The sequence below is a fragment of the Diorhabda carinulata genome, chromosome 6, assembly GCF_026250575.1.
Source record: "Diorhabda carinulata isolate Delta chromosome 6, icDioCari1.1, whole genome shotgun sequence".
NCBI lineage: Eukaryota > Metazoa > Arthropoda > Insecta > Coleoptera > Chrysomelidae > Diorhabda > Diorhabda carinulata.
Window position 1 is genome coordinate 30,382,972 of NC_079465.1, and position 18,473 is coordinate 30,401,444.

The following is an 18,473-nucleotide window of genomic DNA, read 5'->3' on the forward strand; positions in this document are numbered from 1 at the left end:
CAAATTTTAAAAAACACGTTCTGGATGTGTGCCAACAAGTCATATGTCTCGTAATATGTTCGGGATGTGGGACAACAAGGAAAATATTGAAAAACATTTAAAAATAGATAGAAATTTATTAAATATAAAAATTAATGTGTATAACAATGGCTGGTATCGCCATTACTGGTGCCGTAGATGCGTCTCAGTTCCTTTTGGATATGCCTCAAAATTTTGTTGTTTACAGTTTGTTGATCGGTGTATTTTATATTTTGGATTTTTTTCTTTTTCACCCCCGGTTTGTGAATTAAAAAGGCGTTATCGAAAACAAGGAAATTGTAATCCAAAATGCATAAATGAAAAGCCTACAATACCATTAAACATTGTCACCTATGATAATAGTATACAGGGCGCACATAAAAATAATTCGAAAAACGAAAATTTGAAGGAAGAAATTTACTAATATACAGGGGTTATAACGAAATTTACGTACTTGGCACATTTTATTTCCCTGGCCTTCCCAATTCAATCTCTCGTCCCAAAGCGGTTCTTTTTGGGTACAAACAAAGAACGGTTCCCATATGCCGAATTCGCGTTGTCTTTTGGCCGAAGTGAAAATATTCAAATCGTCCGTTTCTTCTGTAGCTAACCATTCACGTTGTTTGGGAACGTTGTGACATTGCGGACACACTTTGGCGTGAAAACCGAACGCGGTGCGATTTTTGTGCATTAAACGTAACGTCGTCTTCGATTCTGGTATCTAAAATTTCAAATATACGCGTGTACGATGTAGGGGCAATTTTCGAAATGCGCAGAATCGATACGAGAGTATAAAGCGACATACTCGGGGTAAGCGGTGATGCCAGATTGGGAATTTTTTCCTTAGATTTAGGGAAAAAAACCTCGGCGGGAGGGAAGTTTTTTCCTAGATCTAAGGGGGTGGTGATGGCGGATTGGGGATGTTTTTTCTGTAGATCTAAGAAAAAAAAAAACTGTAGTCTGAACAGTGATGCCAAATTGAGGATTTTTTCTTAGGTCTGGGGAAAACGGTAATCGGCGTATGCAAAATGTCAGGTAAACAATGTTGCCAGATTGTGAATTTTTTCTTTTAATGCGAGGGAAAAATGAATTTTTCTGTACGTCGGCAAAAGCGGCGATGCCGAATTGGCGATTTTTTCTGTAGCTCTAGGGAAATATAATAAGAAAATCGTTTACTTACGGCGTATTCCTCTAAAATTTCGAAAATCGGTAATACGAATACATTTTTCGATTTTTCGTCGAAATATTGAGGATTATGTTGGACGAAATTTAAAAATTTCGGTATAAACTTTCTGGTTGGATATAATTCTATGTCCGAAGGGAATACGAAATGCGTTTGCGCGTTCAATTTCGCTATGTTCCTGGCGACGTTTATGGGGTAAAAAAGTCCGAATTTTTGTTTGTACGTCCCGTTTTCGGTTAAGATTTCATACGGGGGCTTTTGACTGCAATCGAAATCATCTTTGTACATTTCAATAAGCGGTATGTTGCCCTATAAATAAATGACACAACATTCTATCAAAACATATACTCAAAATCGAAAAATACGCAAAAATTCAAGATTTGTAACTATTAAATGTAAAACGCTTAAATAGATACAAAAAACTTTTCTTAGTGTATTTGGTTATGCCACACCCACCAAAACATTTTTCGCGCCATGAATCGGTTACAAAAAACATGTCATTTGTACAGTGTTGCCAAAGTTAAAGTCGAAACATATTATACAAAGAAACTAATAACAAACTGCAGGGAAAAAAATCAAATTTTGTAAAAATTCAACGTCAAATACAACAATTTTTTCTTATTTAATTTATAAAACGATATATTTTATATTTAAAAACTATCAAATTTTTAAAAACCGTTTAATTTTCGTATTTCCACATCATTAAAAAATTAAATATTACAAAATATATCAACTTTTTGATCGCACTTGTATTTTACTCGGTATAAAACTTTTCTCAGTGTATCTAATTATGCCACACCCTCCTGAACAATTTAGGCGCCATCATATTGTCTCCCCACTTTGTCTATTCAAAGTAATTAAACGTAGTTTCCGCTCTACTACAGTATTGCCAAAATTAACGTGATAAATTCCCTTTTTATTTATCATAAGCGTAAATAAATTTAAATAAATCTTACCGTTTCCGCAGGCATATGATCGACGTCGAAAAATAAATGGAACGTTACGAACTCTTCAACCAAATCAGTCGTGCATTTTCTTAAATAAGCCACGCTTTTCGTTGTAGAATAAAAATCATCCCCGGGCGCGTATAGAGCCACACTAATAGGCCCGCGCCATCTATCGACCAAAGGTAAAATATTATCTAGGAATCTAAAATCTCCCGGGGTGGTAAGCGTGATACTTTCGTCGTTTTTAAATTTTCTTGTAGCTCTAATAAAATTTTTCAACACTAAATAATTTCCGCGATATTCTACACTTTTTTCACTAAATTCATTTCTGATATAATTTGAAGTGTCTACTTGGAATAAATGAGTCAATAACAAACAACTGAAACAGATACAAAGAAATATATATAACAGTAAGGATTGTCGATGAGACACGCTGAAATTTGACATTAAGGAAAGTCTCATAGCAAAACTAAATATCACGATGAAAAATATTAGTTTAAATCACGTTTTTCCAAGAATTTTCTAACTACTGGCTGAAATAAAAGCAAATGTTTATTGTCAGCTAAACTAATAAAAATATAAATAATTATATTTATGAAGATGTAAACAAATTTTAAATAGTCGAATTTTTAAACATCGTACGTGATATAATATGTAAATAATATAAAATTAATATCAATATACATGGTGTATGAGATTTATCTAACAATTTTCGAAAAAAAAAATTCATTTCTAAGTATACGAATGCATTGTTTGTCTACCGGTTGCCTATCTGGTAGGAATCTGTAATAATAATTTAAAAGACATCTATCGGTAGACGCTGTAAATACAACAAACAGATCTAAATAATCAATCGGTTAACGATAAAAGAGAAGAAGAGGAAGTGGTACGAAAATAATAAAAAATTAATAGATATATATATACATGGGGTGCGATAAATATTGAAATATATAATTTTTAGATGAAAAATCTTGATGCTATTAATATACAAGGTGATTCTAAGTATGACATGTACATTATGGTAGCAATCGGTTATATACCGGTTGTATATCTACTAGGAATATCTACTAAATACAGCAAATACAACGTGGCATGCGGGTTGTCTACCAAATAGGGATATCTCTATAATAATCGACGATATATCAATCGGAAAACGATAAAAAACAAAAAGTAATACGGAAATAATATAAAATTAATGGAGATATACATGATGTGCGAGAAATAATGGAATATATATTTTTTAAATGCAAAATCTTTACGCTATTAATATACAGGGTTATTCTAAGTATGATATAAAGGTCAATGTGTTGTTTGTATATATGAGTTGTATACAGGTTGCCTATCTAGAAGGAATCTATATTCAAATACAGCAAATACAATGTGGAATGCGGGTTGTCTACCGATAATAATCGATTATGTATCAATCGGTAGACGATAAAAAAAGATAAAAAAGAAGAAGTAATACGGAAATAATATGAAATTAATGGAGATATACAAGATGTCCGAGAAATATTGGAATATATGTTTTTTAAATGCAAAATCTTTACGCTATCTATATACAGGGTGATTCTTTGTAATTAAATATGAATTACAGAAATTTGTTGTGTACAATCGAATGTATTGGTACATTCAGGATATGTTGTTCGAATATTTAAATAATATATACAAGGAAAAAGGTTATACAAATAAATAAAATAACGTAGATCTTAATCAGTGGTATTGTTATGTTTGAAAACATACGTTTTATTAAAATTTAAATCCCTTTAAAATCGAAAACACACATCTGCTTTACGTTTGCCTAATAAAATCATCTTTTTATATGAGATAAGAATAGGTATAATATACAACAATATAACGACATGAAACATCGAACGATGCCTATTAAAAATTTGGTACAACGTCACAGAAATTTTTTTATATTAATAATTTTTTTAATCGGCCTCACTGCGTTGTTTCGTATCGATTTCAGCAAAACAAAAAATGTTGTTTTGTACGTGAAAGAAGAATTCAAATGCGAAGACTCCAAGTTGAAAAAAAGTTTAGAATACCGGGGTAAATATTTAGTGCTCAATAATTACGTTCAAGCTACGAGAACTTACGAAAATAGTGAAAGTGTTACGTTAACGGCCCCGGGGGATTTTAGATTTTTAGATAATATATTACCGTTGGTGGATAGATGGCGCGGACCTATTAGTGTGGCTCTATACGCGCCCGGTGACGATTTTTTCGCTACAATGGAAAGTGTGGCTTATTTAAGAAAGTGTACTACACCTTTTGTCAAAGAATTCGTTACGTTTCATTTGTTTTTCGATGTTGATCACGTTCCGACAGTGGTGAGATTGCTTTTTATGTATTTATTAGTGAAATATATTTTTTTTTAAATAAATTATGAAGATTACACCATGAAATGCAAATTCCAAGGCTATTTAATTTTAAGAAACGATCTAATTCATCTGATAACAATAAAGATTATTATTTTTGGGTATGACAAAAAGTTAATCCTTTTATATTAATTACGTAATCAGAAAATATTTTTTTTTTAACCTACTTAAACTTTGATCCATATCAATTGATATATTAAACTGATAAACGACGACCATAAATAACTCACTAATATTGATTACTTTGGAGCCATTTTATTTATTTATTTCACTGCGTAGTGGAGAAAATATGATGAAACAATAAGTAATTTAGCTATGAGTCTCGAAGGTATTGGAGTTACCTTTGAAATTTCGGAAGTAACGCAATTATGAAACTTATATTCACGAGAGAGTTGAAACGAACATTTTTGAATTTAATTACACAAAATCCTAGATTTCGATAAAAAGTCGGAAGACGTATTTGTATCACCCTGTTTTGAATATCGTTGTTTAGAAATTATGCAATAATCTCAAAATTTTCTGATTTTATACATTTTTTCAGAGGTACCCTATTAAATTTCGAAAGTAACGCGATTGTGGAGCTAAGTATCTTAATAAAATATATTTCTTTTTTAGGGTAGCGCACCTCTACTTGAAACAAAATGTTTTTCCTACTATCTTCGGTTATAGAAACGTATCTAAGGAAAGTTTTGAATTTTGTCAAAAATTCTGAATATTCTGTAGTAGAATTACTATAATTTCAATAGTAAACATTTTTTTGGAGGTACCTATACTAGTTGGGAAGTAACGTGATTATGAAACTTATATTCACGAGAGAGTTGAAACGAACGTTTTTGAATTTAATTACACAAAATCCTAGATTTCGATAAAAAGACGGAAAACGTATTTGTATCACCCTGTTTTGAATATCGTCGACTAGAAATTATGCAATAATCTCAAAATTTTCTTATTTTAATCATAAATTTTTTTGGAGGTACCTTTAAAAATTCGAAAGTAACGCGATTATGGAACTAAGTATCTTAATAAAATATATTTCTTTTTTAGGGTAGCGCACCTCTACTTAAAACAAAATCATTTTCCTACTATCTTCGGTTATAGAAACGTATCTGTGGAAAGTTTTGAATTTTGTCAAAAATTCTGAATATTCTGTAGTAGAATTACTATAATTTAAATAGTAAAATTTTTTTTGGAGGTACCTATACTAGTTGGGAAGTAACGTGATTATGAAACTTATATTCACGAGAGAGTTGAAACGAACGTTTTTGAATTTAATTACACAAAATCCTAGATTTCGATAAAAAGACGGAAAACGTATTTGTATCACCCTGTTTTGAATATCGTCGACTAGAAATTATGCAATAATCTCAAAATTTTCTTATTTTAATCATAAATTTTTTTGGAGGTACCTTTAAAAATTCGAAAGTAACGCGATTATGGAACTAAGTATCTTAATAAAATATATTTCTTTTTTAGGGTAGCGCACCTCTACTTAAAACAAAATCATTTTCCTACTATCTTCGGTTATAGAAACGTATCTGTGGAAAGTTTTGAATTTTGTCAAAAATTCTGAATATTCTGTAGTAGAATTACTATAATTTAAATAGTAAAATTTTTTTTGGAGGCACCTATACTAGTTGGGAAGTAACGTGATTATGAAACTTATATTCACGAGAGAGTTGAAACGAACGTTTTTGAATTTAATTACACAAAATCCTAGATTTCGATAAAAAGACGGAAAACGTATTTGTATCACCCTGTTTTGAATATCGTCGACTAGAAATTATGCAATAATCTCAAAATTTTCTTATTTTAATCATAAATTTTTTTGGAGGTACCTTTAAAAATTCGAAAGTAACGCGATTATGGAACTAAGTATCTTAATAAAATATATTTCTTTTTTAGGGTAGCGCACCTCTACTTAAAACAAAATCATTTTCCTACTATCTTCGGTTATAGAAACGTATCTGTGGAAAGTTTTGAATTTTGTCAAAAATTCTGAATATTTCAAAGAAAAATCGTAAAACGTATGTGTATTATTACACATTTTTGAAAAACCCTGTAGTGGAATTTCTATAATTTCAGTTTTGGAGGTACCTATACTAGTTGGAAAATAACGTGATTATGAAACTAAGTATCTTAATGGAATATATTTAGATTTTAGGGTAACGCGCCTCTACTTGAAACATGACTATTTCCTATTGCATAAATAACCCCCATATGTAACTGTAAACGATTCTGATAAATGCAAATATAGACACAGAATGTGATCAAATTAAACGTGTAAATGGATATATAATTTTATCTAATTGAACATTTTTATTATATAAAAAAATCGAGAAAAATACACTATTCACCATTTTTATCGTATGATTTTATACAATCGGATTTTCCAATTTTGATCATAACATTTGATGAAAATTTTCTGATTTTATACATGTTTCAGAGGTACCCTATTAAATTTCGGAAGTAACGTGATTATGGAACTAAGTATCTTAATAAAATATATTTCTATTTTAGGGTAGCGCACCCCTACTTGAGGCTTAATGATTTTCCTATTACCTTCGGTTAATAGAATCGTATCTTGTGGAAAGTTTTGAATTTTGTCAAAAATTCTGAATCTTTCATCTTAGGGTAACGCGTCTCTGCTTTGAAACGTGACTATTTTTTAATGCATAAACAACCCCATACGTAACTGTCGACCTATTTTTTTCGAATCTAGAACTTTATCTTTTCGTAAATGTTGAATCGAATTGAAATACTATTTTTTAAAAGCCCTGTATTAATATACGATACTCTCAGGTTTTCTGATTTTGATCATAAATTTTTTGGAGGTACCTTTAAAAATTCGGAAGTAACGCGATTATGAAACAAAGTATCTTAACGAAATATATTTGTATTTTAGGGTAACGTGCTACTATTGAATCGTACATTTTAACAAATAAATTTTTTTTAATTTTGTCGAATATTTCAAAAAGAACATACGATTCACCTATTTTTCAAATACTCTGTTTAAAATTATGTATTAACATAAACTTTTTTTTGGAGGTACCTTTGAAGATTAGGAAGTAACAGGACTATGGAACTAAGTATCTTAATGAGAAATATTTGTATTTTAGGGTAACGCGATTCTATTGAATCGTACATTGGAGATCGTGGGTTATATCAAATCAGTTTTTCTTAATTTTGTCGAATATTTAAAAAAAACATACGATTCACCTATTTTTACAAAAACTCTGTTTAAAATTATGTACAAACATAAAATTTTTTTGGAGGTACCTTTGAAGATTAGCAAGTAACGCGATTACGAAACAAAGCATCTTAATGAAATATGCTTGTATTTTAGGGTAACGCGATACTATTGAATCGTACATTGACGGTCGTGAGTTATATCAAATCAACTTTTCTTAATTTTGTAGAATATTTCAAAAAAAAACATACGATTCACCTATTTTTACAAATACTCTGTTTAAAATTATGTACAAACATAAAATTTTTTTGGAGGTACCTTTGAAGATTAGCAAGTAACGCGATTACGAAACAAAGCATCTTAATGAAATATGCTTGTATTTTAGGGTAACGCGATACTATTGAATCGTACATTGACGGTCGTGAGTTATATCAAATCAACTTTTCTTAATTTTGTAGAATATTTCAAAAAAAAACATGCGATTCACCTATTTTTACAAATACTCTGTTTAAAATTATGTACAAATATAGAATTTTTTTGGAGGTACCTTTGAAGATTAGCAAGTAACGCGATTACGAAACAAAGCATCTTAATGAAATATGCTTGTATTTTAGGGTAACGCGATACTATTGAATCGTACATTGACGGTCGTGAGTTATATCAAATCAACTTTTCTTAATTTTGTAGAATATTTCAAAAAAAAACATGCGATTCACCTATTTTTACAAATACTCTGTTTAAAATTATGTACAAATATAGAATTTTTTTGGAGGTACCTTTGAAGATTAGCAAGTAACGCGATTACGAAACAAAGCATCTTAATGAAATATACTTGTATTTTAGGGTAACGCGATACTATTGAATCGTACATTGACGGTCGTGAGTTATATCAAATCAACTTTTCTTAATTTTGTAGAATATTTCAAAAAAAAACATGCGATTCACCTATTTTTACAAATACTCTGTTTAAAATTATGTACAAATATAGAATTTTTTTGGAGGTACCTTTGAAGATTAGCAAGTAACGCGATTACGAAACAAAGCATCTTAATGAAATATGCTTGTATTTTAGGGTAACGCGATACTATTGAATCGTACATTGACGGTCGTGAGTTCTATCAAATCAACTTTTCTTAATTTTGTAGAATATTTCAAAAAAAAAACATGCGATTCACCTATTTTTACAAAAACTGTTTAAAATTATGTACAAACATAAAATTTTTTTGGAGGTACCTTTGAAGATTAGCAAGTGACGCGATTACGAAACAAAGCATCTTAATGAAATATACTTGTATTTTAGGGTAACGCGATACTATTGAATCGTACATTGAAGATCGTGAGTTATATCAAATCAATTTTTCTTAATATTGTCGAATATTTAAAAAAACATACGATTTACCTATTTTTACAAATACTCTCTTTAAAATTATGTACAAATATAAAATTTTTTGGAGGTACCTTTGAAGATTAGGAAGTAACGCGATTATGAAACAAAGTATCTTAATGAAATATATTTGTATTTTAGGGTAACGCGCCTTTGCTTGAAGCTTACATTGACGATTTCGATTGTACTAAACAACCTCCGTACGAAACTGTAAGTGATTATGGAACATACAAAGAGACGCATAGACTTTACTACCCTATAAATGTCGCCAGGAATGTAGCGAAATTGAACGCGCAAACGCATTTCGTATTTCCTTCCGATATAGAATTGTACCCTACGAGGAAATTTATTCCGAAATTTTTGAATTTCGTCAAACAGAATCCTCAATATTTCGAAGAAAAATCGAAAAACGTATACGTATTACCAATTTTTGAAATTTTAGCCGAACATACCGTGAGTGTATAAATTTTTTTGGTATAATTAATTTGAAAAAAAAATCATTTTAGATACCTGAATCGAAAAAGGAGCTACAAAACATGTATAAAAACGCCACAGCTTTCGGTTTTCACGTAAATGTGTGTCCGCGATGCCACAAAATACCCAAACAACAAAAATGGATGGACGCGGAGGAAACGGACGGATTGAGTATTTTCGCTTCGACCAAAAGGCAAGGGGAACACGCTGTATGGGAACCGTTTTTCGTTTGCACGCAAAAAGAACCGCTTTGGGACGAGAGGTTAAATTGGGAAGGCCAAGGAAATAAAATGTGTCAAGTAAGTAACTCACTAATGATCAACCATGTATATTCATCGTTTTATTGCAGGCTTTTCATTTATGCATTTTGGATTACAATTTCCTTGTTTTCGATAACGCCTTTTTAATTCACAAACCGGGGGTGAAAAAGAAAAAAATCCAAAATATAAAATACAAAGATCAGCAAAAAATAAACAATCGAATTTTGAAGCATATACAAGATGAATTGAAAAGTATTTACGGCACTAGTATGGGAGATACGAAAAAATGTCTAACACATTAAATAAACTAAAATTTTCTTTATTTTGTTTATATTATGTATATATTATCCAGTTGGTCATACATTTTGTAAAATTCATTACAAAACAATCCTCCAAATCTAAATATTCTACATCCAGTTCCAAAGAATCACCCTGTATATCTATGTAACCGTGATACATAATACCAATAGTGCAAATTTTATTTTATATAATAAATTGTGTTATAAACGTTGTTTCTTTTCCTAATTTTTCCCCACTGATTTTACAAATTTAAAAATATTGAATCGTTTATATTAATCGGACCATCTGCAGCGTCGCAAATTGTTTCTAATGTACCAGAAATACAACTCAACTTTAATTCATTTACACAAGTCCGTTAGTACGTCAGTCGACAGCGTTGCCAAATTAATTTTTAGAATATCAGTACATGTAATACGTAAAATAAGTTAAAGCTTTCTTAGTTTTTTTCTGGAAATCATTTATAAACTATCTTTATTAAAAATAATATCAGTATCAGTTTAATGAATAGAAAATAATTATTATTGGTGATCTCTTTCCAATATTATTAAATCATATTAAGGTATCTAATAAGAACGTATGTCGTTACTTAAAAGATAAGCATACGTTGTTTATGCCGTCAGTAGAAAAAGGATAAAAGATTTATTAGATATTAGGGTTGAATGAAGCGTGCCATGGATTTGAACAGGATATTACGTTTGTTTTCGTAATTCAGTGTAGTAAAGACAAATATATTAAGATTCTGTTATTAGAAAAAGATAAAAATATTATTGGAGGCTGTACACGCCATGGAGTTAAACAAAGTACTGCGTTTGTTTTTGTTATTGAGTGTAGTTTTAGAGTTGATTATATTTGTTGATCAATCGAACGAGAATTACTGGTCATAAACTCAAATTAGTAGTTTATAACCTAAATTAGAATATAATGTAAGCGAATTTATTGTTTCTACGTAATTAAAATATGAAATAAATTGAATATATTCGTTTATAACAGTTTAAAATCGGTAGAAGCAAGATGAATACTATTTTGAATTTAAATGTTCTCATAGTCTTGATAAGAATTTTTATTTCCGAATGTTTTATAATAAAAGAAGATATGGAAAGTTGTGTAAACGAAATTTTGACAAAAATATTTGTTAACAACGACACTCTGTACGTAATTGATTCGAATATATCAGTTAAACAGCCCGCAATTTATTACAACACCTCGTATAACATAACCGTCATCAATAAAGATTATCCCAGTATGTATATAATATCGGGAAACGTTGATAACGTTATGGAAATAATTTTAGCAAATTCTCTATTGAATACTAAAGCCAAATTCATTTTTATATCGGAAAATTTCGATGCGGATATTTTGGAAAAATATTTCGTTTATAGAGCCGTTGTGGTAAATAGAAATTGTACAAAAACATCGATCCTAATACCGAAAAAACAAATTAAAGATATCAAAGTTTTATGGCGGGAAGATATACCGTTCATCGTAAATCAAAACCAAGGTATAAACATGGAAATTATAAAAACAATAACAACTAATATGAATTTGTTAGTTAATTATACCAGATTAGAAACTAGTTCTAGTTTATTGCAAATCGTTCCTGTATTTTTCACGGAAAAATACGATATCTACGCCATACCAGTAGCGTTGGCAACAACGAAATGTGACGTAACCATTCGATTCACGGAAGATACTCTAATTTACGCGGCTCCCACTATAACTAAAAAAGAAGAATGGGGCGTGTTCCATTTGGAATACAAACTAACCGTTTGGTATTACTTTTTCGGAACGATATTCGTATTATTATTATTTATAAAATTAATAAAAAATTTAACGAAAACGGATCAAGATATTTCTGTATTAATAGTATTAGCGGGTGTGTTATTTGAAGGCATATCTCAAGCTAATATAAAAAATACGTCATTTAAAGTATTGCTATTTCACTTAATCATATTCTGCTTCTTTTTTACTACCATATATAAATGTAAGATGTTCGATTTGATGCGCAAGGATTGTTCTGCGCAATTACTGAATAGTCCAGAAGATTTTTTGAAACATAAAATTAAAATTGGGTTCCCAAACGAAGAATTCATGACTATTTTGTTGAAACGTGATAATTTGGCTGCCGAATTGATAAAACGTAATCTATTAATTATTTGCGATGATTATGTAACTTGTTGTAATAGGACGGCTTTTAAAAAAGATACATCGTTTAGATGGTTGAGAAAAACTATTCAATATCTAATACCGAAATTTTATATCGACGAAAACGGTAAATCTTTATTGAATATTATCGAAATTGAAAATAACGTAACTCACTATTTCGGTATGTGTTTCCGTAAAGGGCATCCGCTTTTCGAGATTTTCGATAAAAAAATTACAATTTTGAAAGAAAACGGGTTCGTTCAATATTTTTTTGATAAAATTGAGAGGGATTTTGAGAAAGCTATCGCTTTAACTCGTTCTGATTATAACGTGTACAACGATTTGAAATTATCTACGTTTAAAACTACTTTTAATGTTTATTTATTGGGTTTGATTGTTTCTTTGATTGTATTTGGTGCAGAAATGATTCGAATTTTGTAAAATCTTACATATAAATTTCACTACTTTTAAAATATAATATAATTCACCAAAATCAAGTTAGTGAATGTTATAATTTACCTTAGACGTAAAAACATCACGTTAAATGCACCACTTAAGACTATACACCTTTTCGAAAACCGTTTTTTCACTTATCTGTATCTCCATTAATTTAATACACCCTGTATAGTTTCCGATTGAGTATAATTTATAGCGATATATTATACAACACTTTTTGTACACACTGTATTTGATAAAATTGCGTCACTCGTCGAAAATCTTTTTATAAACACTTTATTATTAAAAAATATTTGTAAATTATTAATAGGAATTAATTTTAAAAGTATTTTTGTATGTTTGAACTTGATTCAGACAGTGAAATATAAACAGACATTTTGATAAATACGCTAAGATTAAGTTAATTGTGAATAGGTGAAAATTTGGTTTGTTCTAACTTACAACCGCATAAAATGTTTATAAAAAAATATAAATTTATGTTTTTTATTTATTACATAACACAAATTTGTATACATATTAAGATTTTAATCATACACCAGCACGAATACTTAACCTCACTTATTTAATTCTGTAGTGGAAATTGTTTTATTAATTTTAAGGCTGGTTCACTAATATTCTAATACGAATATCATAACAATAATTAATGTTCATTCAATACTAGAATTTAAATTATTTGGAACGCATATTTATAAAGAAAAAGTTCGTGACATAATTTTTAAATATTTATATGCAACTTTGTAAGAATCCGAAGCATTTTAAATATTTAAATATACTTATATGGATTAAGAGCAACGCATAATTGTTCAGTACAGGTCCGTAACAATTTTTTTTAGTAAAAACAATACAGTTATGATTAAAACGTCTTTTATTTAATAATAAAAATCGCTGATTATAGATGTATCAAGGTATTTTCTGGATTTGTCGGCATACAGTTGGTACAAGTGAATAATTTTATGTTGGTAGTACAACCTTCATTCCAGTTCCGGTTGTCGTATCATAACGATTGTGCAATATAACGACGCGTTGTATAATTTTGTTGTGTTTGTGATATTTTACATAATTATAGTGATATAAGTGATGATTTGTTTTGTGTAGTGAAGTTTTTAAAATAAATATTGTGTCTTATATTACAAGTTGATTAGTATAATGCATTTATTCCTGTGTCTTCGAAATAATCTGGAACGTTTTACAAGATGGCCGTTGGATATAATCAAAACTAAATACAAGTATTTATTTTTATATTTTTAGTCTCACAGAGATATTAGTACGAAAGATATTTTCCATAATTTTTTTTTTATTTGAAATCGACCTAAGATCGCGATCTTAATACAAAAACATTGCTTCCACTCTTGATAAATGTTGAAAATATGGTTAAAACTCATTTTATTAAAAAAATTAGTGTTTTTACAATATTTTTAAATATATGGAATTACGTACTGAATACACTGCTTATACTACCACTACACCAACACTCACAATTACACTGTCAAGGTAAACTGTTTACCTTCAGTCTCTGAAGACGATAACTTGGTTATCGAAATGCGAGTCAGATGGTGTAAATGTGAGTAGTGGTGTAAACAGTGTATTCAGTAAGAAAAAAAAATCGTAAATTATTTGAAATTTTTTCAATCGTTCCTGACGAATATCAAAATATTAGTAAAGCCCCCTACATGTTGCCAAATTGAAATTTTAGATGAAAATCTGTGATCTACAACGCCATCTGTGATCAAATAAAGCAATTAACAATTCATCATGTATTATTTCCTGGGGATACCGTTTCTCATAATAGAAATCTATAATTACCTCATAAAAGAAAATCTATAATACCGAATTTTGTAGAAATCTCAATTTCCTTTATAGAAAACTGTAATATCGACATACTTTTATCGGAAACTGTAATTTACTTTTGTAGAAATCTGTAATTACCAATTCTTGTCGATATCTATATTATCTTATATAGAAAACTGTAATATTCATTGACTTTTATCGGAAACTGTAATTTACTTTTGTAGAAATCTGTAATTACCGATTCTTGTCGATATCTGTATTATCTTATATAGAAAACTGTAATATTTATTGACTTTTATCGGAAACTGTAATTTACTTTTGTAGAAATCTGTAACTACTAACTTTTTATATTTTATAGAAGTAATCTTCACTTTAAAAAGAAACTGTAATACCGATATTGTTAATAATTTTCGAAGAAATCGTTTATACCTTTCTTAGTAGTTTCGCGTTATACCCGTAGGTGGCACTAGTATTAATAATTTGGTTAGGGATGAATAAATGAAAGTCAGAAATTTTATCACACACTGTATTTAGGTACTTAGGAATATGTTATCACACCAACATATATATAATGTTAAAAGCATACTAAAAAAATCTATGTAATCGAAAAAAAAAAATAATGTTTAAACAATATTATACAGTATGTACAAATTTTAAAGCAAATCTGAAAAACGAAACAAAAAAATGGCACTTTTAATTCAAATTTACATAAAAAAAATTAGCGTCGATGGAAAATTTGAAATTTTCCGAAAAATATGTTATATACAACAAATATGTTATAATAAATAAACAAAATGAAAAAAAAAATTAAAATAAGATCACAGATAATACAGAAACATGTAAGAAATTCGAAGTAGAAACGACATTTTTGAAATGTTTAATATACAGGGTTGCCAAATGATAGATATTAACGACACAACTCGTTTTTGTTTTTTTTTTCATCAGAAAAAGTACAGAATTGGAATAAAAAAAACGAATAAGTTGACTAAAATGTCGTAAATACTTTTTCAAATATTTTTTTCCTACACCGCGAAAGAAAAACTACCAGGAGCGTCAATTAAAATCTAGATAACAAATTTGGAACCAGTTTTCGCTTGCTCTGATAAAGAAGCGACTCCTGGAGACTAGTTACGAGGGGCTTGGAAACGAACAACTACTTCTGGTTTTAATTTTTGATATGTAAGGTTGTGCGGTTTCACGAAGTAGTCGAAATGGTCCAATATACTGCAAATTTCAACATATTTAAGTCATTCCTGTTATGCTACGACAAATTAGATTTGGATAACACAAACTTTCGAAGTCAATGCTCAGAAATTGTTGAAAGAGCTTACATAGGTATCAGAAAGTTTATACAAGATACAGAGCTTGGAAAAAACCTCCCAACAATTATCACACAGTGCCAATTGAGGTACCAGAAAGTTTGTAAAAGACATAGAACTGACGAAAACGTCTAGAAATTATCACAAAGTACTAATAGAGGTACCAGAAGGTTTTTATGGAACATTATTTCGAAACGTGTAGCCAGTAATTGTTAAAAGAGGTACTAGGAGGTTTGTAAAAGACATAGAACTGAGGAACACGTCTAGAAATTATCATAAAGTACCAATAGAGGTGCCAGAAGGTTTTTATGGAACATGATTTCGAAACGTGTACCCAGTAAGTATTAAAAGAGGTACCATGAGGGTTTGTAGAAGACATAGAACTGAAGAAAACGTCTAGAAATTATCACTAAGTACTAATAGAGGTACCAGAAGGTTTTTATGGAACATTATTTCGAAACGTGTACCCAGTAATTGTTAAAAGAGGTACCAGAAGGTTTGTAAAAGACAAAACTGAGGAAAACGTTTAGAAAGTATCACAAAGTATCAATAGACAGATAAGAGGGGCACCATTAAGTTTGTATGCGACATACAACCAAAAGTGGTTACAAAGTACCGCAAAAATGTCACATGTTATAATTAGAGAAGTACCAGATACGTAGTTGCGTAGCAGGTGAATAGAATTCGTTACAGACAGATAAGAGAGGTACCATTAAACTTGTACTAGACACAAAACTGAAGAATACGTCCAATAGTTATAAAAGGGTACCAATAGAGGTATCAGAAAGTTTGCGAGGCTCGCAGTTTTAATACAAATATCCTCAAGATATCATAGACTGCCATTAGAGAGGTACCAGAGGTTTGTTGATATATGTGGTTCCGTAGAAGGTGAGAAGAATTTGCTACAGGCGATAATAGAGGTACCAGAAGGGTTTTACGTTGAAGATAATGTACATAGGATGTCAGGAGAAGTACATAGTAATATTATGTGAGACAAAATGATGTAAAAAATTAGATTGGGGTGTAAAAATTGTTTAAAAGAAGTAGTTTGGTCAAAAGGGGTACCAGAAGGTTTGTTTTAGGTGTAGTCATGAATAAGATAGATGCAAGAGGTATCGGTATAGAACAAATAATGTAACAAAACAAAATTCCTTTTGATTAAAGCCGTTTTAGTTATTTAATTGACTTGATAGGGGTTATATACGGGGGATTGTGCGATTGTTTTCAACAATAGAAAAATTAAATCAAAATTTATTTGAAGAATTGTGAAAATATGTACAATAATTTGGTAAAAAAAAAAAAAATGTTTTAGACCGGATACGAACATAAATTTAAGATTTTTCTTTACCAAAATATAATTGTGCAGTAAAATTTTCTTTTTTAGAAGCTTTTCCCTTAAAAGTGAGCCAATTAAAAAGATTCGCTCTTAAAATTCATTCGAAAATATTAGGTTAGGTTATTTTTAGCATTTTGAAATGGACTAGTGGCAAATTTTTCTAAAAAATATGGCAACTGAACGTATTTTTCTCTACGAGAGCAGTTTACATTTTTTCTTTATTTGTTAGCTTATATTTTAGTTAGGCCTTCTAAAGAGTTAATTCTGATGAACAATTGAAATTTCTAGTTTTTTTTTTAACACAACTCGACACCAGATGTAACTTAAGTGAACGAAAAAATTCACTAACATCGTTGAAAAACAATGTACGAGGGGTTGAAGGAAAATTTAATTATAGGAAACAATGAATGTATTCGAAAAGATACTAAAAATTGTTTGAATCGATAAAACTAGTGTTTTAAGAACAGCAAAACACTAAAATTGTTGTTTATTTTTCAAATTTAACCTGAAATCTTAATATACAAGGGGTATTTGAAGAATTAAATCATAGAATGCAATAAAAGAATTTATAATGAAGCGAAAATGATCCGGATCAATAAAACTGGTGTTTTAAGAGTCGTAAAACATTGTGGGAGGAAAATTTTGTTATTTTCTACTTAAATCCAAGTTGAATTGTTAATATACAAGGGGAATATGATGAATTGAATCATAGAAAGCAATAAAAGAATTTAAAATGAAGCAAAAATGATCCGGATCAATAAAACTGGTGTTTTAAGAGTCGTAAAACATTGTGGGAGGAAAATTTTGTTATTTTCTACTTAAATCCAAGTTGAATTCTCAATATACAAGGAGAATATGAAGAATTAAATCATAGAAAGCAACAAAAGAATTTATAATGAAGCAAAAATGATCCGGATCAATAAAACTGGTGTTTTAAGAGTCGTAAAACATTGTGGGAGGAAAAATTTGTTATTTTCTACTTAAATCCAAGTTGAATTCTCAATATACAAGGAGAATATGAAGAATTAAATCATAGAAAGCAATAAAAGAATTTAAAATGAAGCAAAAATGATCCGGATCAATAAAACTGGTGTTTTAAGAGTCGTAAAACATTGTGGGAGGAAAATTTTGTTATTTTCTACTTAAATCCAAGTTGAATTCTCAATATACAAGGAGAATATGAAGAATTAAATCATAGAAAGCAATAAAAGAATTTAAAATGAAGCAAAAATGATCTGGATCAATAAAACTAGTGTTTTAAGAGTCGTAAAACACGGTGGGATGAAAAATTTGTTATT

The 18,473-nt window shown here is 29.6% G+C and overlaps 2 protein-coding genes across 4 annotated transcripts; one reads left to right on the forward strand and one right to left on the reverse strand.

Annotated features, from left to right (window-relative positions):
* Positions 1-96: 96 nt before the first annotated feature.
* On the reverse strand, positions 97-13,368 carry LOC130895530 (beta-1,4-glucuronyltransferase 1-like). 2 transcript variants are annotated; one of them, XM_057802881.1, is made up of 5 exons: positions 13,286-13,368; positions 2,158-2,527; positions 1,199-1,510; positions 473-739; positions 97-344 (listed from the first exon to the last, which is right to left on the reverse strand). In XM_057802881.1, the coding sequence occupies exons 2-5, from the start codon at positions 2,170-2,172 to the stop codon at positions 132-134; spliced, it is 807 nt and encodes a 268-aa protein (XP_057658864.1). In that variant the 5' UTR covers positions 2,173-2,527; positions 13,286-13,368; the 3' UTR covers positions 97-131. The 2 variants fall into 2 exon arrangements, with proteins under 2 accessions (XP_057658864.1, XP_057658863.1); XM_057802880.1 differs by lacking the exon at positions 13,286-13,368 and having other exon boundaries at positions 109-344; positions 2,158-2,657.
* Positions 3,977-10,345, forward strand: LOC130895529 (beta-1,4-glucuronyltransferase 1-like). 2 transcript variants are annotated; one of them, XM_057802879.1, is made up of 5 exons: positions 3,977-4,200; positions 4,292-4,481; positions 9,242-9,553; positions 9,607-9,873; positions 9,924-10,345. In XM_057802879.1, the coding sequence occupies exons 1-5, from the start codon at positions 4,160-4,162 to the stop codon at positions 10,134-10,136; spliced, it is 1,023 nt and encodes a 340-aa protein (XP_057658862.1). In that variant the 5' UTR covers positions 3,977-4,159; the 3' UTR covers positions 10,137-10,345. The 2 variants fall into 2 exon arrangements, with proteins under 2 accessions (XP_057658862.1, XP_057658861.1); XM_057802878.1 differs by having other exon boundaries at positions 3,977-4,481.
* Positions 13,369-18,473: the final 5,105 nt, after the last annotated feature.

Bases quoted from the DNA above. Each gene is read 5' to 3' on its own strand.
- LOC130895530 (XM_057802880.1), bottom strand. From the start codon at position 2,610: ATGAGACTTTCCTTAATGTCAAATTTCAGCGTGTCTCATCGACAATCC. The intron at 1,511-2,157 runs GTAAGATTTATT...ATTTATTTATAG, and splicing joins ATCATATGCCTGCGGAAACG to GGCAACATACCGCTTATTGA. The intron at 740-1,198 runs GTAAGTAAACGA...TTGAAATTTTAG, and splicing joins AAATTTTAGAGGAATACGCC to ATACCAGAATCGAAGACGAC.
- LOC130895529 (XM_057802878.1), top strand. From the start codon at position 4,008: ATGAAACATCGAACGATGCCTATTAAAAATTTGGTACAACGTCACAGA. The intron at 4,482-9,241 runs GTGAGATTGCTT...TTTGTATTTTAG, and splicing joins TTGATCACGTTCCGACAGTG to GGTAACGCGCCTTTGCTTGA. The intron at 9,554-9,606 runs GTGAGTGTATAA...AAATCATTTTAG, and splicing joins AAATTTTAGCCGAACATACC to ATACCTGAATCGAAAAAGGA.